This window comes from Strix uralensis, chromosome 4 (genome assembly GCF_047716275.1).
Source record: "Strix uralensis isolate ZFMK-TIS-50842 chromosome 4, bStrUra1, whole genome shotgun sequence".
In the NCBI taxonomy this organism is placed as follows: Eukaryota; Metazoa; Chordata; class Aves; order Strigiformes; family Strigidae; genus Strix; species Strix uralensis.
This window is the reverse complement of record NC_133975.1, coordinates 116,962,657-116,986,367: the sequence shown is the minus strand read 5'-3', so window position 1 is coordinate 116,986,367 and position 23,711 is coordinate 116,962,657. Positions and strand designations below refer to the sequence as shown.

At 43.5% G+C, this 23,711-nt stretch overlaps 2 protein-coding genes, 1 long non-coding RNA gene and 1 other non-coding gene across 6 annotated transcripts in view; 2 read left to right on the top strand and 2 right to left on the bottom strand.

Moving 5' to 3' along the window:
- The window catches only part of TUNAR (transmembrane neural differentiation associated intracellular calcium regulator), a 166,098-nt gene extending 165,051 nt beyond the window's left edge, over positions 1 to 1,047 (bottom strand). For all 3 annotated transcript variants that reach the window (XM_074868719.1, XM_074868716.1, XM_074868717.1), the window contains exon 1: positions 627 to 1,047. The gene's annotated coding sequence lies outside the window, so the exon portion shown is untranslated. The remainder of the gene's footprint in view (positions 1 to 626) is intronic.
- Positions 1,048 to 8,765: 7,718 nt separating this feature from the next.
- GLRX5 (glutaredoxin 5) lies at positions 8,766 to 16,061 on the bottom strand. Its single transcript, XM_074868715.1, has 2 exons — positions 15,743 to 16,061; positions 8,766 to 10,173 (listed from the first exon to the last, which is right to left on the bottom strand). Exons 1-2 carry the CDS (start codon positions 16,047 to 16,049, stop codon positions 9,995 to 9,997), a joined length of 486 nt encoding a protein of 161 aa, XP_074724816.1. The 5' UTR covers positions 16,050 to 16,061; the 3' UTR covers positions 8,766 to 9,994.
- A 65-nt stretch (positions 16,062 to 16,126) lies between these two features.
- LOC141943436 (uncharacterized) lies at positions 16,127 to 21,685 on the top strand. Its single transcript, XR_012628950.1, has 2 exons — positions 16,127 to 17,581; positions 19,236 to 21,685. It is a non-coding gene; the product is annotated as an uncharacterized LOC141943436 (long non-coding RNA).
- Positions 18,685 to 18,957, top strand: LOC141943645 (small Cajal body-specific RNA 13). Its single transcript, XR_012629026.1, has one exon.
- Positions 21,686 to 23,711: the final 2,026 nt, after the last annotated feature.

Below are 23,711 nucleotides of genomic sequence, written 5' to 3'. Positions count from 1 at the left end.
ACTTGGGGAATTAGAGCTGCTGATTTATATCACATATAAAACCCTGGCCACTGTCTGGTTACGCATGCAGAAACATTCAGAGACATAAGCCCTCCTGCAACTGAGGAAAAGGCCTTTACTGAACTCTTCCATTAAATATTCTGCAAATGCCCAGTCTGGTGCCTTCGTGCTGCTACAGCCAAAGCCAGGGCATCTGCTGACCCGTTGCAGCTCCTGCTGTTCATTTCTGGCCAGATCTGAAGCCTCTGAACCCAGCCAGATGATGCTTATAACACAGCAAATCAACAGAAAACATCACGACAACTATCGACCTCTTGCTCTGCTGAGACACCCCAGACTAAAGGAAACCCAAATTCCCCTTTGCTGCCTCAAATTTTCCCATCCTGAACCAGCTGCAGACCCACATGCTCGCTGTGGCCCACCAGCACAGGAGGGAGGTGGGTGCCTCGTGCCCCGAGACACAGGGCGAGGGTGCCCCAGTGCTGTGCACCCCATTGGGTGCTTGTGGCACCTCTGCCCGGAACATCCCACACTTGCTCTACACCGGAGGCGAAATGGCATTGCACCCCACGCTTGGCCCCGCTCGAGTCCTCGCCGTGGAGCGACAGAGCCGCCCTTGCGCTTACCTTGCCCAGACACGTGTGTCTTGGGGACAGGCCGCCTCGGAGGATGGCAGAGGGAAGTTGGCAGGCAGTGGGTCCCCGAGCAGCCCCTGCGAGCGGGTGCGCTGCTCCCCACCACTCGCAGCAACGCAGCGGGCACCCGGCAAACGCTTGGCTTTGGCACGGCGCTTCTCAGGCAGTTGCTCAGATGAGGGCAATGAGCTGTGAAGCTGCTCCCAGCCTCGGCGTTACCATCTCGCCAGCCACGCAGTCCAAGGAAAAAACATCGCCTTCAAGCACTAGCGTCATCTCCATCGAGTGCGTAGGGTTGTCTGTCTGGGAATGGCATTACATACCAGACCGGGATACGCTCCGGGTTTAACACTGACACCTTCTTCTCCCAAAAGAAAACGAGGACCCAAAAGAATAACATGCAACACAGCTGGAAAACAGGGAGGACCGCATTGAAAGATGCTTCTGGGTCAGGGCTGTGCCGCTTACCCGGTTCAACAGCACCATCTCCTGGGTGGCCTCGGCTACTCCGCCTGGCTGCCGGCACCTCACCCCCCCTAGAGCTCCCTCCCCAAGGAGACCCTCTGCAATCCTTCTCTGGAACCCCCTAAAATTTTTAGTTTATTTGCTTTCCTTTCAGGCAGTACCAGTCTTCTTGCATCTGTTTCCTTTAACGTATTTTTGCTTGTCTCTCATGGAGCATCACAGACAGATGAGTAAATACATGAAATACTGAAGAGTCCTAGATTCTGTATATTTTTAAAATCAGCAGTACAAGACATTCTTGAATACCAGCCCTAAAAATGATCTCTTCCAAGCTGTGAAGGTTTGAATATATACCCAGTCTCCACGGACCACATCCTTTTTGAAGTAATCACTGCTTCTCAGAGAATACTTAATTTTTCTTTAAGCAAAAAAAACCCCAAAGCAAAACATAACCCCAAACCAAAACTAAAACACCCCACCTAAATCTACCTGAGGAGCTGTTTAGATTTTAGACAGGCAAAATGGTGGATAAAATCAGAAACATTAGGTTTCATAGTATAACCATTCAGCAGGGAAATCTTGTCCGACAAGTAGTATTTCAAAGATACTCATTGTAGTGTGTGTTCGAAAGCTCTAAAATGCTTGTTGAGATACCCCTGTAAAAGCATGTGTTTTTCACTCACTAGATCACAGGTTTAAGGCTAAAGGCTCCAAAACTTCATTCTTTCTATAGCTGCTATAGTACAAGCAGCAAATCACTTCCCTGTATTTCAGATTATATTAGTCTGCAGAATGAAGATTTGAGTGCCCCACTTCACTGTTTTGAGACTAAATCATACATAAAATCCTTCAGGCTTTGAAGAATGTGCTTATATAACAAGCAAAAAAAGTGTAATTCAATGATTTTTTTTTCTAATTCAACACTCCTCCAAAGCCCCTTTTTAACTCAATTCACTGTTAAATGCCAAGTAAAATTTTACAGAAGCTCATCTTTAAAGATTCTAAGTAAGCTCCCTGTGCAAGGTTTACATCAGAAGGGACCACATATAACTACAAAAACACAGAAAAACTTGCCACGATCTCAGCATATGTGTAGGAGCAGTATCATGGCTTTTTATGTGTAACAGCTGCAACAACTGAAAAAAAAAAAAAAGCATTGTCCCTCTGTTGTTTGCTAGAATTAACCACTTTAATTGGCAAAGCTGTTTGAAAATTAATATTGCATTTGGGCCTTGGATTCTTTTGGATTCTTGTAGAGTTCAAGAGCCTTAGGGCAGCGAGGAGGGTGTGCAGCGAGCTCACTACCCTGGACTTCAGGAGAACAGACTTTGGCCTCTTCATGAATCTGCTTGACAGAGTAGCATGGGATAAAGCCCTGGAGGGAGGAGGGGCCCAAGAAAGCTGGTTGGTGTTCAAGAATCACCTCCTCCCAGCTCAGGAGCGATGCATCCTGACAAAGAGGAAGTCAGGTAAGAGCACCAGGAGATGTGCATGGATGAACAAGTTGCTCCTGGACAAACTCGAACACAAAAAGGAAACCTACAGAGAGGGTGGAAGCAAGGACAGGTAGCCTTGTCAGAGAAATTGTCTGAGCAGCCAGGGATCAGGTTAGGAAAGATAAAGCCCTGACAGAATTAAATCTGGCCAGGAAGGTCAAAGACAACAAGAAAGGCTTCTATAGGTACATTGGTGTTAAAAGGCAGACTAGGGAAAGGAAGGAAGGAAAAAGGAGACTTGGTTACCTGGAATATGGAGAAGGCTGAGGTACTCAATGACTTTTTTGCCTCAGTCTTCACCACCAAGGGCTCCAGCCACACCGTGCAAGGCACAGAAGGCAAAGGATTGGGAGAATGAAGAACTGCCCATTGTAGAAGATCATGTTCAAGACCACTTAAGGAATCTGAAGGTGCCCAAACCCCCTGATGAGATGCATCCACAGGCCCTGAGAGAACTGGCAGATGAAGTGGTTAAGCCACTATCCATCATATTTGAGAAGCCATAGCAGTTCGGTGAAGTTCCCACTGAGCGGAAAAGGGGAAACATATTCCCCATTTTTAAAAAGGGAAATAAATAGGACCCAGGGAACTACAGGCCAGACAGTCTCACCTCTGTGCCTGGGAAGATCATGGAGCAGATCCTCCTGGAAACTACACTAGGGCACATGGAAAATAAAGGAGGTGATTGGTGACAGCCAACAAGGCTTCACTAAGGGCAAATCATGCCTGACAAATTTGGTGGCCTTCTACAATGCAGTTACAGCACTGGTGGATAAGGGAAGAGCAACTGATGTCATCTACCTGGACTTGTGCAAAGCTTCTGACACTGTCCTGCATGACATTCTTGTCTCTAAATTGGAGAGACATGGATTTGCTGGATGGACCACTTGGTGGATAAGGAATTGGCTGGATGGACACATTCAAAGAGTTGCCGTCAACAACTTGATATCCAAGTGGAGAATCATGATAAGTGGCATTCCTCAGGGTTTGGTATTGTGAACAGCACTGTTTAACATCTTTGTGGGTGACATGGACAGTGGGATTGAGTGCACCCTCAGCAAATTTGCTTACGACACCAAGGTGTGTGGTGTGGTTGACACGCTGGAGGGAAGGGATGTACCATTCAGAGGGACCTTAACAGGCTTGAGAGGTGGACCTGTGAAAACCTCAGGAAGTTCAACAAGGCCAAGGGCAAGGTCCTGCACATGGGTCGGGGCAATCCCAAGCACAAATACAGGCTGAACAATGAGTGGATTGAGAGCAGCACTGAGGAGAAGGACTTGCAGGTATTAGTGGATGGAAAACTGACTCTGAGCCAGCAATGTGTGCTCGCAGCCCAGAAAGCCAACCGTATCCTGGGCTGCATCAGGAGAAGTGTGACCAGCAGGTCGAGGGAGGTGATTGTCCCCCTCTACTCCGCTCTCATGAGACCCCACCTGCAGTGCTGTGTCCAGCTCTGGGGCCCCAAGAGTAAGAAAGACATGGAACTGCTTGAGCAGGTCCAGAGGAGGCCACAAAGATGATCAGGGGGCTGGAGCACTTCCCCTGTGAGGACAGGCTGAGAGAGTTGTGGTTGTTCAGCCTGGAGAAGAGAAGGCTCCAGGGAGACCTTATAGCAGCCTTCCAGTACTTAAAGGGGGCCTACAGGAAAGATGGAGAGGGACTCTTTGTTGGGGAGCGTAGAGGAGAGTAGGATGAGGGGTAATGGTTTTAAACTGAAAGAGGGTAGATTTAGATAGACAGAAGGAAGAAATTCTTTACTCTGAGCGTAGTGAGACACTGGAACAGGTTGCCCAGAGAAGTTGTAGCTGCCCCCTCCCTGGAAGTGTTCAAGGCCAGGTTGGACGGGGCTTTAAGCAAGCTGGTCTAGTGGAAGGTGTCCCTGCCCACGGCAGGGGGGTTGGAACTAGACGATCCCTTCCAACCCAAACCATTCTGTGATTCTTACGTCCTTACAAACCATCACCACCTGCACATATTTAAGGTAAACAAGGTACTTTGGAAATTACAGCGTGTATTTCAACAGCTAGAGAAAAGTTTCTAGTGACTCCCTTCATCTTTAAGGAAGTCTAGTTTGTTTATTTTCTCTGATTCCAAAGGTCTTAAAATATTAAAATCATCTGAGAATAAAAGTCACCCTTAAAAGCTTTTCTTCTTGAGAAGGGAGCACAAGCCAGCACCCTGCTGTCCTGCAATCATTTTTGCTGTCTGATTAAGAAGTGATCTTCAAAGCTGAAGTCATGAATGCTTGTTGATTATATACAACACCTTATGTTCCTCTCAGCCACAACCTACAACTACCACGAATTTTATACAGTATGATGGTCTTTCTAACTAAAATCTCCTTTGCTCCTGGCCTACTCCCTTACTTCCAGGGAAAGAAGGCATGTGCAAGAAGCTGGATGATAAATTTACAAATCCGAATATCTTCCCTCATTCCTAAATCAATCAGGACATATAAGATTATAATTCTGCTTTTGACACTTTTAGTACATCTTAAATCAGTTAAAGTCTGAACATAAAATGTGAATTTGGCATATACCTTTCAAAAATTTTTGAAAAAATGTTGAAAATAAAACTTGAGTCCACTTAGTTACTTCAGTCTTATTTTCTGTGCAACTAAAACCTGTTTTCCCTAAGAGATTATGTTAGGAAAGGCCTCAAGTAGTTAAATCAGTCAGGAGTTTCTACAGCCATGATCAGCAGTGCTTTAAGACAGAACTACTCAATGAAACAAGCAGCTTCTCAACAAAAAAGTCAAAACCAAATAATGAACAACAGCCTCTCCCAGAGCAGTGTTTTAATCTGAACCCTTTCAGCCAAAAAGCAAACTCAACCCACCACGCAGTACAATTAACAATCTAAAACCTTCCAACTCTCTTTGCCTTTCTTTATTGTCTTTCCATCTTTGCTCACAGACTCTTTAACAGTTAATGCATATCTTGCAACTAATGAGCTCTTCTTTCTTACATAATCCTATAATACGGATGTTGAAAAACCCTGTGTAAGAAGATCTGGTTTCTGCAGAAGGCATATGCAAACCAGATTAGACAGGGATTTATTGCTCACGCTGCCAGCTCTGCTTTTTAATATTGCCCTTCTTAGATGCAGGCACCGACAGGACCTTGATGGGATTGTTGGTGCTAGCTCAGGAGAGATTTTCCTTGCTACGATTCTTCGATTTCATGTTCCCACACCTGAGTGTTTTCCATGCACTTTGTCAGCATTAACAGACTCCTGGAAAAATCCTGCCAAAGATTTCTAGCCCACTTTTTAAAGAGAATCACAGAACTCAGTCAGAACATGAAAATAAGCCTCCATGTCAGACCCAAATAAAGGCACTTGAAATATTTCATGGCATTTAAGCTGTATAAACTTTTTTTTTTTTAGAGTAGACAAGCAATTAAGAATATTGACCACATTCAAACATTTGCTAGCAAAACGAAGGCAAGGAAGGGGTCATTAGGGCTGAGAAACACACTTACCGTGTAACCCAGCTCATTTTCTCAGGGAAACATCTTTTGGTTTAATTGATGTGAATTCTCCCAAATCAAAACTAGCAGCACAGTAAAAAGTGTTTGTAACCTGCTTCCTTCTGCTCCCCACCAGGACCAGTTCAAGAAGAGCAAAGAAACCCTGCCTCCTCTTTGGTGAAGGTTTAGAACAGCAGATCCATTTTGGAACACGAACACTCTCACTTGATAAATCAAACCACCTTGCTTTATATGTAAGAGGCGAGAAGTGTTAGAAGATGCAAAGGATTATCATAATTTATGATCTGGCAAATAGGGTGATCCACTCAGCTCAGCCTTTTACCACAGCAGCAGCACCAAGGGCATCCTCAGAATAAAATATAAAAAATCATAATGGTTTTCTGTTTGGCAAACATTCATAATACAATCCTACAATAGAGTAACTATCACAGATAATAGTTTACATGCATTCATCTCATTGTAAGCTCTCAGCAGTGCAATACAACCAAAGTGAGTCCAGAAGCATCTCACTGGAGGAGCAGCCAGCCACAACGCCTGCCCAGTACAACACTAAAACACAAATGACAGGAATGGCACTATGCAGTGTTTTGGAGCTGGCAGCACCATACAACAAACCTTGATCTGTAGAAGCCCTGCAGGTGGCAATGCTAATGCACAGCTCTGATGCCTGCCTTATTCTTACCTGAGCAGACCAAACTCAAGACCAGGCAGCTTTGCTTCTTTCTTCACCAAAGATGGCAAGGGCAGCTCCCCATCTTTGCTTTTGGCTGTCCTTCTCAGCAACTTCAGCCAGCCTTCCCAAGCCATGTTCCTGAGCAAAATTACCTCTCTGGTCTCCGTCTTATTGCAGAGTAACCAGGAAAAAACAAGCAGCGGTGCCAGTGTTTTTTCTTCATCATTCCCCTCTCCTCCTGTGACAAGCTGCTCCTCCTGGGGGGACAAAAGTCACCCTTTCCCCTGAAGAACCCTTGGCATCCTCCCAACCAGGGACTCCTCATAGATCTTTCCAGTGAGCACCAGCCCTCCACTACTAGCTCAGCACATCCACCAGTTATCACCCCAGACTCCAATATTATCAGTTGCCTTCCCTCATTGCCTAAGAGCTCGAGAAAAGCAGGTGTAAATCTCTCATCAATGAGAGGCATGATTTTTTCTCCAAAAAATCAGCTCATTTGCAGGAGCATCCTTCTTGAACTTGGAAGCACAATGCTGCCTTTTGCCTCTAGTTTAAGGGACAGCAAAAGCTGACAAGAAGAGTGCAGAATACTGCCCATCTTCTAAAACAATCAACTGAGAACTAGTTTCTCAGGGAAAACACTCTTAGTCAACTCCCAAAATAAGCCTCTTTGCGAGCATCTTTTTCAATTTAAGTAGATGGTGATTTTTCTGTTGCAGTTGGATTAACTTGAACATTTATATAGATGTAATATGCAAAACCACTGCTCGCACATACGGAGCCTGGAAAGATGTGGCTGGTATGGGACTGCAGGCAGTAGTCACACTTTATATTCCCACTCTTGTGGATCTGTGAACCAGACTTCGTGGTACCACTGTTGTTTTACTTGCTCAATCACAACGTACATTTCAAACAGGCAAAGGACTGCTATAAACACTACTATGTTATGCAAAATTTTAACCAAATAATTATCAACTGAGAAGTCTAAGGAGAATGAAGTTGAGAACACAGAAAAACTTTCATAGTTTTGGTAAAAGTAGGAACTCATGCTGGGAGAAAAATTTTGCTGCTTAGAGGAGAAAGATGACTTGACATGCTAAAGTTACCTTTATGTTAAACTACTAGCAGATGGTACTGAAAAATATTCAACTATCACAGAATAATAAAGAATAGAGCTCTATGAAACAGCAGATTTGGGCTTTTATTTTTTAATAGATTTATTTAGTAGTCAGCCTAAGAGTTAACCATTGAAGCAGAAAATAATTTAATCTTGTTACCTTATTCTTCATTTACTGTGTATATCCCTTTTAGTAGGTCTTTTGACACAAAAAACCAAAGACTTCTGAAATTCATTTATTTTTCTAAAAAATCATTTTACATTCAGAATGGCAAAAACTACTTGTGAAAGATTAGCCATAAGAAAGCTTACTTAATTTGAATTCATAGAGAGGTAACGCTGAAATGCTCATAACTAACCTTCATCTACACCTAAAGTGCTGCATTTCATGAATGGGATGTGGTAAATGAACAAAGAAATCTTGCACTCGTATCTCCATGCCTAACAGCCACAAGTGACTGCCTCAGAGCACAACTTATTCATACTCAGTGGTCATTCAATCACCTCTGCTGGTACTGGGCAGCTGTCATGAACATGTGAATACACAGAGAACCTACACACTCTATTTAATCCTGGTGATGCTGACTGCATTAAAACTATACAGTAACCAGTTTGGCAAATTCTGTGGAGAATGTACCAGTATAGTTTCTCCACTGGACAGCTTGCTCAAGTGGACAGGAGAGATTTAGAACTGGAACTTGCATCAAATCTCTCATCTACAAGTTCCAGTCCTGATTTCCTCTTCACTGACCAGTCATAATTTTTCCTTTCTCTAGAACACATTTTCTATCCTATGCAGTGGAAAACATTTTAGGTTTCAAATCAAAAGCAGTATCAGTTTCATTACTCATTTAAAATAAAGAGGAACTATTGTAGACAATCAACATAAAAGACAGTTTATTTCCAATCATTTGCCTAATTCACATGCAAACTGATTTATATTAATAAAAGTAAACTGCAGTTAGAAACAGGTTGGTTAGTTTTCAATCTTAGCAGTATTGCTGTACACCTGAAGCTACACTGGTTAACATAATTTGTTTTCACTTAGGGAAACATGCTTAGATAGCTACTGAAGCCTTCAGAGACTTTCCACAAAGAAGCATTTATCTATTCAGTAGCCTCGCTGCTGCACTCATCTTATCTACATGAAACATGTCATCTGTTAATTCCATGTTTGAAGACCACATTCTTCAGAGCACAGCAGTCAGGAGAAAATAATTGGAAATACAATATAAAAAGATAACTTGGTGACTAGCAAATAATACAAGATTACAGTAGTAACTGAAGTATTCTCCTGTACTATTTCAAGCTAGAATACTGAAGCCTTAAACAATTCCCACATTTTAGCACTGACACAGAACTGCAATACACAAAGTACATAAGCAGGGGAAAAGCTGCTTTGCAAGAGGTAGAAAAGGTTTTATAAAATCTTTAGGCACAATTCTTAGCAATCTTTTAAAAGCCATCAGAAAGTTACAAAGTAATGATGACCATTATACATGTATTTGTACAAGTTTGTTTATTTTACCCTTTGGAATAAAAGTGTATTTCATGCACTCTCATATAAACTTTTTTCTCCCCTATTGTTTGAAGACTATTTTTCTCCTATATCGTATGTGATTACAGAAGTTTTACAGGCTCTCAGGAAGTCTTATCACGAGGAGTTATACAGAAAAACTGATGCACTACTACTAAATACTTTTTCAAGAAGAGCAAGGGAATGCAAACGCTGTCTGCGTAGGTTTGTGTATCAAAGAACAGAGAAACACACACACACAAATCCATAAAAATATTATTAGTTCTTTTTGTTTACTCCTAAGAGTAAGAAGAGACTGCTTTTAGAAGTGAACTTTTTCTTTTTTTAAACACAAATTTCCACAAATGTATGCTTTACAGTGCAGTGGTTATACTCAAATTTTCACAATATCCATAAATCAAAATACCAATATTACTACATTTACCATGAGCTAACAGATATTCACAGATAAATCTTAGTGTCAGTTCAAAAAGATGCCTTCTTTGAGCTAAAGTATGTAAGGCTTTACTGGTAGTAAGTTCTTATCGAAGATCTGCTTTATTCCCATCACAACATCTTTTTTTTTTTGCTCATTTTACTTTTTGTCTTGGTCTTTTTCTGCATCCAGAAGTGCTGAACGGATTCCTAGCTTCTTCAGCTCTTCTACAAGATCTCCATTCTGATGCATCTGGAGGAGTATATCACAGCCACCAACAAATTCACCATTGAGGTATACTTGTGGGATGGTCGGCCAGTTAGAATAGTTTTTTATTCCTGCATAAGAAAAAAAAAATATTTAAAAAGTATTAAATGTTTCCCCCCTCTACAAATAGTATGGTATTTTAAACAGAATACATTGCTTCCACCTGACAGCACTACTAATATTTTCATTTCTTTCCCATTGAGGCAAAAATTTATATAGATAACAGGAACACTATCAGAAAAACTACATTAAAGTTAGGTTTGGTTCTCACTCCAGCTCAAAGATGTGGGTTGAAAGATACAGAGTCAGCTCCTATACAGACTTCAAACAGAAGCTGGGAAAACATAGCGTCTCTTTTCCCTCCCAGGAAACAAGCAAATATGACTTTTCAATCAAAGAAATGAGAAGTATTGAAAAATATTAAGAACTGTTTACATTGTTTTCCTTTATATTTCCCAAAGGGACTTTAAAATATTTTATGTTCTTACTGAATTCATATGGTTATACTTACTACTGTAATTTCAATTGCAAGATACATTCACCCCTCTAGAAGCCTTACGAATTTCAAATTGCTTTATCTTTCATTGCCAGACCTTACAGCCCATGGGAGGGGCACAAAGGCTGAACTCTCTTTAAAAGTACTCATTAAACGGAACAGAGCTCAAGTCACAATTACGAAGTACAGAATTAAAGTTTAAAACTATACTTCATAGAAGACAAATGTAACACCATCCAAAAATATTAACTGATCAGCTGATATAAATTGAATCCCAACTTGCACTTTAAGACATCACACAAAAAATTATACAGAAGAATGATTATATCTATTTTGCCATTTTTTAAATGACCCTTCACACAAAGCCATTATTTCTGAAGCACAGGAAATAGTTACATTCTACACTGGCATGCTCTTACACCAAGTCCACTAGGACTTGCTTAGATACCAAGGTTTGAATTCAACATTTTTTATACATCTTCAACATGTAATGCCTGGAATTTTTCTACCAAAGGCATGAAAGCCCATATAGCAAATTTAAGACTACAGAGGAGAGAGGTGTCTTTTCAGATCATTAGAGCCCATTCACCTTGCAAGTCAACCCTCTAAACAAGCACCTGCAAGCTTTAGCATAGGCTGTGAAAGTACTAACAGCAAATATTAGACCTGTATAGCAGAAAACACAAGGGAACTTGCTTTCCCCTTAGAAAACATTTAACCTCTAAAGACTGTAAAGGTAAATCCCAAAATATTTGAGGTAAAAAAATAACCATATAAGCAAACTATGCTTGCTTTATTAGAACTTAAACTTTTTAAAAATAAATATGTATAAGTGCATAAATACACAATGGGATTATGATTTTAATGCACAAAAGATGAAATAGAGCTAATAATTCCCCTTAGTCAAATAACAGTGTGTTTAAAAAAAAATCCACTAAAATAATAGTAATCTAGAAAAAAAAATTTGTTGTGAAAAAAAAAGTGTTGCTAACTATGAAGTACAACATCAGCTAGGAGATTTTATTTTGACTTCAGATTTTGTGCATGGACAACCAATGCTTCGGAAGTCCAAAATAACAAGTTTAGCATGTAAATCAAGGACAAAGGGAACCCATAACCATTTAACCTAATCTCCAGCATCACCACCTGTAACTTCTTCCTTAGTATTTCATTAAAACCTTGATACAGTTTGCAGAAGTTATAAGCTTTGATGTCAACTTATGTTTAGCAGTACTTTTCTTAAACACACCTTGGCCTTTGAGCACTCAGAAGCGCTCAAACCGTACTAAAAATCTTTCAACCCTTAACACTTGCAATGAAAAACTGAGTGCCAACATTAAGACATGCTTAAGGATAACCCTACTCATAGGAGCCACTGTAGATACAAAATAGAGTTTTTGTTAAGGTATTGTAATGCTAAACATGAATTGAGAACCAAGGGCTCTGCATAAACCTACTCTAATAAGCATTCCAGGCTAATATTTACACCAATTATTCTTTCACTGAAATATTTTCTTCAAGGACCCAACTGCAAATACATACAAGCACTTAGAGTAGTTGTGACTCGAGCATCTCTCCAACTTCAAATAAAAATATAAATACAGTCAAGCTTAGTTGCTCTGTATGCTGCATTTCACATATTGGGCAAGCCTTTGTGCCAGGGCTCAACCAGATTACAAACTGAACTCCTCCTGAACTGGCTGACCAACTCCTAACTTAGTAGAGCAGTTACTGATACTATTTCAGTAGTGTTAAAGCAAATTAGCCTGGTCTATGCTTGCTGCACTTGGGATGCACTTCTGTGATGGATCCTTCGGCAGCACAGACACCCCAAGGGATCTCCTTCCCGCTCCCTGCAGGTTAACACTTCCCACTACGCTTCAGAAGCTGCAGATTCTGCTTTGAAGCACTGTTTGCTTTGTAAAACCACACTCCGCAGATCAGGTTTACAATCTCACAGCTGAGCTAGCACATTTTAAGGTGGCTGTGATACCAAAATCGGTGCAAACTGCTACTGAAAGGGGTACCTAGCACACTCCCACCCCATTTCCCCAAGTCTAGTTCCCAATTCTCAGCCTCTCTCTTGCCAGCATTAGCACTAATCAATGATGGGCCACATCAAAGAACTGACTCAAGCAACCACTCTCACTCCTACCACACTTTCTTCAGAAAAGCAACACATTTTCATGGAGATCATTAGTCCTGGTGCAAGCACGGTTGAGGGAAAGCTAGCCCAAGCGCAGGAGGAACGATCAGGACTACTTTCTCGGCAGCATCCCATACCTACGTAATGTAAAGCACCAGTGAAAATAATCTGAGTGTGAACTACCACAAGTTTAAACCGCTACTTTTCCAGTACACAGTCCCAAGCTTCTCTGCCACATTACTGGCCTGAACCAGCCTAATGCTGTGCATCAGCTCAGAGCAGGACCACTTGTGGTACAGCCAGCTTAGAGAAACTTGAATAACCATGGAATCAGTCCAAGAGAGAGCGCTGAGGTCTCTTAAGCAAGCTTTAATAACAAAGGATCTGTGTCAGGGAAGCATATCCTCAAGCTCAAGTTCAGATAAATCACATGAAGTACCAATAACTATTTAGTTTCACAGATCTGAACGTGCTTTTAGGTGAAGAGACAAGCAGGGGAGTTGTTCTGGTTTTACAGCTTGCCATATTTCAGCGCAGGGCAAGTTTCAGCAGTTGAACAACCTGAAAATAAGCTGTTTCAGTAGATACAGGAAAGAAACCAACCATCACTTCAAACATGCCTGAACCACCATCTCTGCAAAGAGCCAACTCTTACTACACAGATGGTGTAAGCGTACATATATACAAACATTTATGTTCAGCTGAATACAAAGCTGGTGACCAGCTCACATATAGTAATCTCCTTGCAGATCAATCTTTAGTTGAACAGATGTATTAGATATTTTCACAGCTAAAGGCTCAGCATACCCTCGCTAACCCCACATGCATGCATTGCAGATTATATTCACATAGAGGGCTTCGGAAAGCATCACACGCTGCACATCTAACATTTCAGCACCTGAGAGCAGCTCCCAGAGGAGACTAAGAGGCAGCCACTGCTGAATCACGCTTGGCAACTTGCAGAGCTACAGCTTCCAGCAGCCCTGTCCTCTCTGTCAGACTGCTACCCACAGAAGCAGGCACATACTGGCTTTTTAGGATGCAGCAGGTAATACAGTTGGAAGCAACTGACAGCCGGCTGGCCTTGAAAGCAGCGGTGTCATTCCCCAACTCTTCACTTCAAGACTCCATCCCTGGTGCTGGCTCTGGCACTCATCTCACAGTACAACAAGCTAGTTTAACTTGCACACCCAGTGATCAAGTTAAAAAAATCGAGCTGGCTCTCCATGCAGTCAGACAAGTGCCAAAGCTGGTGCATGGAAGGGAACAGAACAACTTCTTTAAGCACCTGAGAACCAGCTGAGTATTTTGCAAGTGTAAGCTCTGTTACTGCATTCAGCGCCCGTTAGCCAAACACAACTATTAACTTCAATTTAAAGCTCAGGTAGCCAGGAAGGCAATAACCTCTCAGATCACCTAGCACAACCCAGAGGTCACATGGAGGAAACAGGTATGCTCAGAAGGAAGATGTTCCTGTTACATAAGAAGAAAATACTATATATTCACATAATCAAGTCCCCAGAGATTGCAAGTGACAAACGCGTTGCCTGTTCAAGGGCTCACAAAAGCCCTCTCAACCAAAAGTGAAATGCTGAGAGTTTGATGTCAAGGTTTTTGTTTTCTTTTTTTAGTTTACGAGTTTGCTCTAGTAAATGGTAAGATTATTCAATTTATATATGTAAATGAAGTTTAGAAAACTACCATGATTTGCTCATCTGCCAAAGGCAGTAGAGGATTTACTTGAACAAAACCAACATTCATTAACAAAGAATGTCATCACACCCAAATTCCAATATTTAAGTTTTTACACCATACCTACTACTATACCTGTGAACTGAAAAGCGAGCAAGGATTGGAAAAATCCACCTTTTGGCTAAAAGCTAATGAAAAACTGAACTAGTCAGATGACATCAAAAACACAGGAGAAGGAAGTCACCCGATACGTGCCAGCATGTGGCTTTAAAGCACATTTTAGTGTATTCCGGACAAGAACTGTTAATGCCATGCACCTTCATGACAAATTACTATGTACTTTTATCTTTTTGTTTTAGAACTTTCTCAAATAACCACATAACACTTTAACAGTCAGTGATGCACATCAAGGAGGGGAAAAAAGAAATAAAAGCATTACAAGAACAGAGTATAACTTTCTACAATTGGCAAAAAACCTTACAGAGAGTAGTTCCTACCACTTGAGCAGTAACAGTGAAACTATTACTAAATATTTCTTGTGCAAGTGATTAGCATAGCTTTGTACTTTATCAAGAGAGCACCAGCAGGCAGTGCCAGCAGGGAATGCAGTGGTACAAGTCCAAGCCATTAAGTTTCACCATACTGTTCACAGAGAACAAAAATATCTGACTAGATAATGAAGTATCTTAGGAGTCTTTTAATGCAGCTTTGTATCTATTAATTAGGCAAGGCAGCATGGCACAAAAAGCCCGATCTCCAGGAGTTACCCCATAAGCATAACTGTCTTCTGCAGATAACCAAGTCACTCTCGAACACAGTAAGGGTTGGACACAGTAAGGGTTACAGAAATCAAACGGGGACGTCCAGGCAAAGTAACCTCAATAGCTCATCTCTGCGATACACTTCAAATCCCTCAAACCCCGGGCTGTAGGCCTGCTTATAAACCAAACCAAAAACCCGAGAGAGCAAGCAAAGGCGAGTTACACCTGCGAGAAGCAAGCAGGGCTGCCAGACGGGCTGGGCGGGGTGCTGCAACCACCCGCCGGGACCCCAGCGGCGTTGAGGCAACCCCGACCTCCCAGGAGGGTCACGCACACCGGAGCCTCCCGAGGGTCTTTCCGACCAGGAAACGGGTACCTCGGGGGCCTGGCTCTGCGCCGGAACAGCGGCGTTTCACAAGGGGAACCCCGGGACCGGCTCGAGCTCTGTGCAAGCTCCGCCGTGGGGTAGGCGGCGCCCAAAGGGGAACCCCGGCAACAGTCGCGCCCGGCCCCGGCCGCAGCCCTGGCCCCGGCCCGCCGCTGACCTTGGCGGAGGTCGGGGTCCTGCAGGACATCGTGGGCGCGGTAGTCCTCCACGCCGTGCAGGCGCAGGATCTGCACGACGGCGTTGCTGAAGCCGCAGAGCGGCTGCGCCGGGCTGCCCTTCATGAACACCACCACCGGGTGCTCCCGCACCAGCCGCTCCACGGCCTCCCGCGACCCCGAGCCGCCACCGCTCTGGGCCCCGCCGCCCTCGGCGTCCCCGGTGGCCGCCTGGCTCAGCGGCCGCCCGGCCCGGCCCCGCGCGGCGGCGGCACCCAACCGCCAGGCCGCACGCACCACCCCGCTCATACTGCCCCGGCCGCCCACCCGCGCTCACTGCTGGGCCCCGCCGTACTCCGCCGGCCCCAAGGCAGCACCGACCGCCTATTGGTGGAGAGCAGGAAAGGTCACGGGGGAGCTTCTCCTCCACATAGGCGTAGTCACCCGCCAATCAGCACCAACAGCCAGTAGCGTGAAGATACAACAAGCCTTGTCCCACCCAGCAACCCTGAGGCTTTCCTATTTGCGGAGGGAACGGGGCCGCTGCAGTTTCATTGGGAAGAGCAGCTATCAATCTACTATGATTTGGTTAATCCCCGCCCTCTGGGCCGACGCGATTGGTCAGGCTTCCCCGGTGCAGCGTGTTCCTCGGGAAGCCCTGGGGGTGCGTGATTAGTGTGGAGCTTCTTCCGCTTCCGGGTAGCGTGAGGCGCTCGTGGTAGCAGGGCCTGGCGCGCCTCGGCCGCCTTCCGCCTGTCCGGCGGCGGGGGATGGATGTGCTGCTCTTCCTCGCCCAGCCGCGGGGCGCGGAGCCGCCCGCTTTCCCTATGCTTCCACCGCCGATTCCGCGGGGTGGCTGGGGCGCAGGCCTAGCGGCGCGGCGAAGAAGGGAGGGCAACACAGCAGGGAGTCCGGCCGGGCGGCCGCCGCCGTGCTCAGCCGCTCCCTTCGGACCGGGCGTGCGGGCGGTGGCCCTTCGCGGAGCCGTGAGGGTGGTGCAGGGACGGGGGCTGTGGTGGAGCCGGGGGATGCGCCGACGGGCTGTTGCCCCCGGGGTGGGGTTTGGGTTTAATCCCGACGGCCCTTTGGTGGTGCAGGTTGTGGTGGAGCGCCCTGGGGCTGGGGGGCGAGCCAGGAGTCACAACCCTGTTAACGACTAAATGAAATCCGGGGAGAACGGGGCTGCGGAGGGGCAGGCCGCCCCGGTGGGTCGGCTGCCTGTGCTGAGTGAAGCCCTGCGGTGGTGAAGCGTGTTCAGGTGTGCGAGTTGCAGCGGTGGACGGTGGAAGTGTGTCCTCAAAAGAGCAGCGCCGTGGAGTCGGCGCCTTTTGTCACCGGAGGCAGCGGGGGAGGCAGCGGAGGCGCTGTGTGGGCAGCTGACAAAGCGCCGGATGGGCCTGTCTCCGTGGTAGCTTTGGCTGTAGCTATTTGGATTCACTTGCTGGGTTTTGGTTGAGTTTTAATGGAATGAAGCAGGCGGTTTATATCACTAAGAAATTAGCAGTTCTTTTGCATGCTCTTGCTGGGAGAGGAGACCCGAGTCACCGGTAGTTTTGCACAGCTTGGTCTGTCACTGGAGGAGCTGGCGGGGGTGGCAGCAAGATAGAGAGGTGGGAGCGAGATGGGGCTGGCTGCCTGCCTGTGCGGGGGGCTGGTTCAGCTGGTGCTGGGAGACGCGCAAAGCTGCCCGGCATCAGCCAGGGAAGCGCGGAATTTGGAACATGTCCTGCAAGCGGCCGTGTGTGCAGCCAGCTTTGTTTGAGCTCCTGGGCAGACGCCGGTTTCTTTCCAAGAACTTGGAGCAGAGCGTGGAGGTCTCCTACAGCAGCCGGGTCCATCCTGTAAGTAGAATAAAACGTTGAAAAGTTTTCCTCTGTACTAAACCATTCTCTCACAAATAACAAATCAAAGTGAAAATCCGAGTATTAATTTATATTGCAGCTCTAGCATCTGGAGTTTTGGTATATTAATGGCCATTTGTATTACTCGCATTTGTAGAGAAAAGAATTTTTTTCCACCGAGTACCACTCACGTGAGAGCTTCACAATCAACACCAGCTTGTTTTCAGCATTCAGAAGACTATTTGCTAGTTCCTGATTTTTGTGGAATCGAGCTGATGCTTGAGTGACAACTCGTTTTTCATTTTCTGTGAAACAACCTTCAGGCATCACTTATGTTGCCTTTTACTTAAATGCAATTAGAACACATTCCAAAGGCAATTGTGGCAAACTTGCTGTTTGTCATCTATGTGAATAGCTTATGAATAGAAAAGTGTTGCTGCAGTGTTTGAAAGTATATATATTTATGAAGAAATACTTTCTATTATGAATCTGAAGGCAAAGTTCACATACTGTATTGTTGATGAACATTGTGCATTTTGTGTGTGCGTATGTTTTGTTTCAACAGAACATGAAGCCAAGCATAGTCATGCTGATCAAGACACAGAAAAGTTACTGGTTTCTGTGTTGTGATTAACATGGTGCAAGGTTGTGCAATATGAAAAAAAATAGTGTCCAGTTCATGCTAGATAAAACGTCAGTAAATTCTGCAAAGCAAAAATATGTTTTTCAATTTGTTGAACTGGTACAATATACAGAGGCAGAGGCTTAACAGGTGTTAAGTGTAATAGCCCAAGTGGTCTAGTTTGTCATTTTAATCTATCAGAAAGACTCCTGCCACTTTAAGATCCTGGGGAGTCAGAGGAGAATTAAATGAAAATTGAGTAAAAAGAAAGAGAGCTTTCTAAAAGGCAACTAAATGTTGTCTTTCAAAAAAATGTTGGGCTATGAATGGAACTATGTATTTGCCTTCCTAAATTCCATTCTAGCTGTTTTTACAAGGGGATTAGAAATTGTAAGTGAAATACGAACATCAACCTGAAGTGTAATAAACCCTTGTGAGGATATGCTCCTTCCAGAATAACACAACCAAGTTGTAGTTTAATCCTCTGTAGTCCAAGAGATGCCCTTGGTTGGTAGTACTCTGGGCATACCAGGCTTGCAGAGAGAGCAGCTGTGTGAGGAAGCCGAGGCATGCCTGTAAGAGTTGCAGCAGCAACATGCGCAATATTCCTCTAACAGTTACGATTCTGTTGCCACGGAGATAATGACTTATCCCATGTCATTATTGATCTATCAACAGTAAGAGCAATTTTGCAGTCTGATATTGTTTAGCAAATAGAGTAACATCTGCTGAACACTGTAAAACTGCTATACATGTTAGCTTCTCTGAAGTCTGTGTATGGGGTTAAATAAAAGTACCTGAATTTGTAGTTATTCGCTGTAGTTTTCTGAGATAATATCAGTTTAACAGAATGCTTTTTAATAATTAGTATGGTCAGATGCTTTTGAATTATGCAGTACGCAGCACAGTGGATAAACACTTTTCCCTACTGGTAAGACTTAGAAAAATTAGTCCATATACACTCTAGAAACAGAGATTTGTTACGTGGTCTAGTCTTCTATCAGTCTAAGTGAAACTTCTTGTATTTTCCAGATAATGATTTAAATCATCTGTTCAGAAGAAATATTAATGGGACTCCCATAAGACTCCTGACATTTTGCTGATGTTCGTGATAGAAGGAAGACCTATCACCTCATTTTGAAATCAGTAATAAAAGCGCCACTATTCAAACTGCAGGGCTTAAATGCGAACAGTCACAAATTAGGTTACTTCCAGGCATTCTGCTGCTGAACAGAATTACTAGTTATGAATGGGTGGTTTGAGGTCCTTATACAGTGCATCAGTAGGTAGATACCTAAGAATGATACTGTCAACAGAAAGTTTTTTATTTGTTTTGTTTTTAAAAAGGGGAGGGCTAAATTAGCTGGTGAGAAAGATAAGAAGAAAAGTCTCATTTCAGCTTATTGTAACAGGACACCTCTTCATGTCCAAGTCAGAGATCTGTGTGTCTTTCTGACTTGCGATAGTGCCTGGAAATGAAGTCCCTTATTGTGCCTTAACAATTGAGCTCTACTTAGGTGGTTTTATTGTTATCATGAAGCTTTTTAGTGGGATGACTTGAGCTCCAGCCGTTCTGCATGCTAGGTAAATAATTTCAGCGTACCATCAAAGCAACATCTGGCAGTGTCAGCATATCCTCAGTTTTGAGAGTATTAAGAATACTTAAAATATACCTACAGTTCTGGACTGCACCGTTGAAGTTTGCGTGGGATGCCTAAATTGTAAACACTGAAGAAGTGTGTGTGAAAAGTTCCTGGTTATTTTGACGATGTGCTAGTTTGAAAAAGTTGTGCAACAAGCAGCAGAAATGTGGAAGTGCTATGAGAGTTTTACTGGTATAGAAACTCAGGCCCCATGGAAAATTGACATTTTGGAATCTGAACTGTATCTAACTTCCTGGTTTGGATCGAAGCTGGAGACCTATAAGCAAGCTTGTTTCTGAACTAGATGGGTAATTAAATAATATTTATGGATTTATAGCACATTTCCAAGAGGGTGTTTGTGTTAGCTTTAAAATTCAACAGTCCATTTGACTTAATGACAGAGGCGAAGAATATGTACGAAATGACCGAAGTCAGTTTAACTGATGGGTGATCTGCATGATCTAAGGCAGTGTTCTGACTTAGATGGTGTAAGGATGCCTTTGGCAGAGAGAGGTCCTGCTAATCAAAGGAGAAATGTCTGAGCCCCACATATAACAAATAGAATGGAAGATCATGTTCAGGCTTGAATGTGGACCTTTAAACAAGACACTTTTAGACTTCAAGCTTGCTGCTTAATGCCACTGATCTCAATATATGCCTCTTTGTAGTAACACGCTGTGAATTGTGAAGCTGCCCTGGAGCAAGGCTGTGTAGTATGACCTTTGTAATAGAGGAGTAGAATTATTCTTTGGGATAAGCAAGCTTATTGCAGCCATTCTGCTTGCTCAAGAGTCTGTTAGGCCCTTGTTCCTTATTTGCAGATTGTAGTGGTCCTTGAGTCTTTCAGTGCTGCAGAAGAAGCATAATTGTATGTACATCTAACTTATATGAAGAGCTGAGAAATGTTACCTCTCATGAGAACACGTCTTGCCTCTTTTCACCTATGAGTTACGAACACCATGATCTTTCATGGGCCTGAAATAAGACTGGGCAGACTCAGGAAAGTAAAATTGATCTGCTGAATACAAAGATACTGTTACTGGATCAAGTGTTGAGGAATAGGAAGCTAGGGAGTAGGATTATAGCTATATACATGTCCTGTTCTTTGCTTCCTGTGTTTTTTGACCAGTGTTGCAGAAACAGGGTCCTGGGCTCTGAGTTTCTGATTTAACTTGGTGTGGTAATTCCTACAAATTGTAATTTACTTAAAATGCTGGAAATGTCATGCCTGTGGGAGGACCCCGGGGCCCCCAGTGCCCGTACGGAGGATTCCTGTGCCGCCGGTCAGTTCCCCCCGCCGTGCTGTGGGTGCAGCTGTGGGTGCAGCTCCCGGGGCTTCAGGAAGGGGCAGGTGCCGCCGGGCCCCAAAAGCGCCCGCGGGCGGGTACTTCGTGTCCGCGAGGGGGCGCTGCCCGTCCCGCGTTGGGCGCTTGGCTAAAATGGCGGGCTCTGGGCACGGGCTGCTTGTTGCCGCCGAGAGCGACTACCTCTGTTCTTGTTCAGCGCTTTTGAATTCCCTTACCTCTTCTCTATAAAGTTAAAAAAAAAATTACAGTAAGGTAATTTTCTGTGTCATTTCGAGAAATGCAACTTGTGTTACAAAAGCTCGCCTCAGCACTGGCCATTTGATCTCTGTGGCAGAAGATGGACAGTACCAGCTGTGAGTTTCAAATGTATGAGATATTCTCCAAGTAAAACTTCAAGAGTTTTGCACGCATCACTGTATTTGTAAACTAGATGTAATTGTTATGGATAATCTTAATTAAAATTTTTATTAAATCCTAGTATTTTTAAACTTGGTACTGCAGTATTTCAATAAAGATTTTATTTTTTTCATCATGCACCCTTTAGTGTTTCAGTTTTTTCTAGGAATGTGTGTACACATTTTAAGACATTTTTAAGTTCTCATAATATTCCTTTGAAAAGGAGCTATAGTCTAGCCAGTGCTATGACCCTAAATCATATGAATTGTTGTTGCTTAATCTTTGACAAATCTGTATTAAAGTAATTCTGCGCAGCCTGGAAGCTTTTTGTTAAAACATTAGTCTTCAGTTGCTAGTGTTAACAGTGTAATTTTATATTACATGTAATATAAATAAGCTGTCATTACTGTAATAATGTTGAGGGTAATTCTCAGCTATGTACTGGATGCTTGTTGAAGTGCAGAAGCAATACTTTAAAGCAGGGATGAAGAAAAGCTTAAGCGAGTACCTAAACTAAAATTAATCATTGCAATCAGTGATATTTGTTGTAAAAAGTGTTGAGCGGAATAAAATGACCCTCATCTTGTTTATATCTTTTCATATGGATTGAAGCCTTCAAGTTTTTATGACAATTGGAGTTGTTTTGACTAAAATTTCCCACAGGAGTTGTGCAATGGTTTATGCTTTGCTAAAGAGACCTTGAATTTGGATGAGGCAGATGTAAAGTGTGATGCTTCTTAGCAGACCTTTGACAGGAATGTGCATGGAAATCTGCCCATGTTTGGCAGTGGTATCAGGTTCTGCAAACTCTTATTTGTATACGTGCAAACTAAATTGAGCTAAAAATCTGTTGTTTTTTTCCCCACTGTATGTGACACTGTCCCTGTATTTCTGAATTTTTGTGGGCTGGGCTAGAGTCTGTTTCCAGTAATGAAAGTAAGGAGACAGTGTACAAAGGTGTGGAAAGCTGGGACTCAGGCAGAGGGGAACTGTACTTCTCATCTGATGCAGATATCCTGGAGATGGAGAGGACAGTGTCTTCTTTCCAAGCCGATTCCATTCATTGCCTTTCTCCCTTCAGAGTGGGGAGATTCTCAAACCAGATGTGTAACTTGACAAGGGACACTGGGAGCATGGAGGTGAGAGGGATTTGGATTGACTAGGAACCTGGGTAAGGCTGTGGCAACTAGGTCTGATGGCAGAGGCAGCAGAAACTGCTGGGGCAGTGCTCAATAAAGTTAGGAATGGGAGTTCTAGGTAAAAAAATAATAAATTGGGTTCTGCTATGAACAAGATGGAGGGGGATAGGACTGAAAGGGCCAAAGTTGAGTGGCACATGCAAAACAGGCTTTCCCAAGAGCACCTCAAAGCTTTTAGGTGAGAATCCAGTAGCAGCATGTCTCAGCCTTCTGTGCTACTGGTCGGTCACCTTAGTGGCCACCTTATGGTGCCGAATAACTAGCTTGCCATTTTTCAGTCCCTCTCTGCATAAGTTACCAGAGTCACATTCTGGCCCAAGATGCTTTGTGCAAGGATCAATGTGAATTTGTGTTGTGAAGATACTTGCTGATTGACTTCTAAGGATATAATCACGGATGCAGGTTGTTAAAGGAATATTCTTAAAGTTGCAAAGTCAGATACTTAAGAAATGTTAAATTTAGCTGAGCAACTTTCAAAAGCATATGCTTGGGAGGTCAAGCCAGGGTTTTCATGACATCTTTTTTCCACAGAAATCCTACATATCCGATGCATAGGCATTGGTTTTCTTGGTGTGCCCTGAGGTTCAAACAAAGGAAGGCTGCTTGCAGGAGGACAGTATGAAAGTCTTTAATATGCCCTCCATAGCTGGACATTATTTCAATCTCTGCTATGGAGGGAAACCTGGAAAATTGTTTAAAGCAGAGTCCTTTCTGGCATGGCTACATTGGTGCTGTTCCAGAACATCTAGTCTTTTTCCCCAAGCACCTTTGGACTCCCTAGCAAACTGCCTGCAGTTGGAGGTCTCTGGGTGCTACTGTACTGTAGTTAGTAAACCTTTTTTGGTCCACAGAGTGCACAGCATAAATCAATAATTGCATACAATCTGAGTCTTCCTCAGCTGCTGTCTTAAAAAAGATTAAAAATGATGCTTGTATGTAGGATTATTCATAAACCTAATTAAT

Bases quoted from the DNA above. Each gene is read 5' to 3' on its own strand.
- GLRX5 (XM_074868715.1), bottom strand. From the start codon at position 16,049: ATGAGCGGGGTGGTGCGTGCGGCCTGGCGGTTGGGTGCCGCCGCCGCG. The intron at 10,174-15,742 runs GTCAGCGGCGGG...TTTCTTATGCAG, and splicing joins GGACCCCGACCTCCGCCAAG to GAATAAAAAACTATTCTAAC.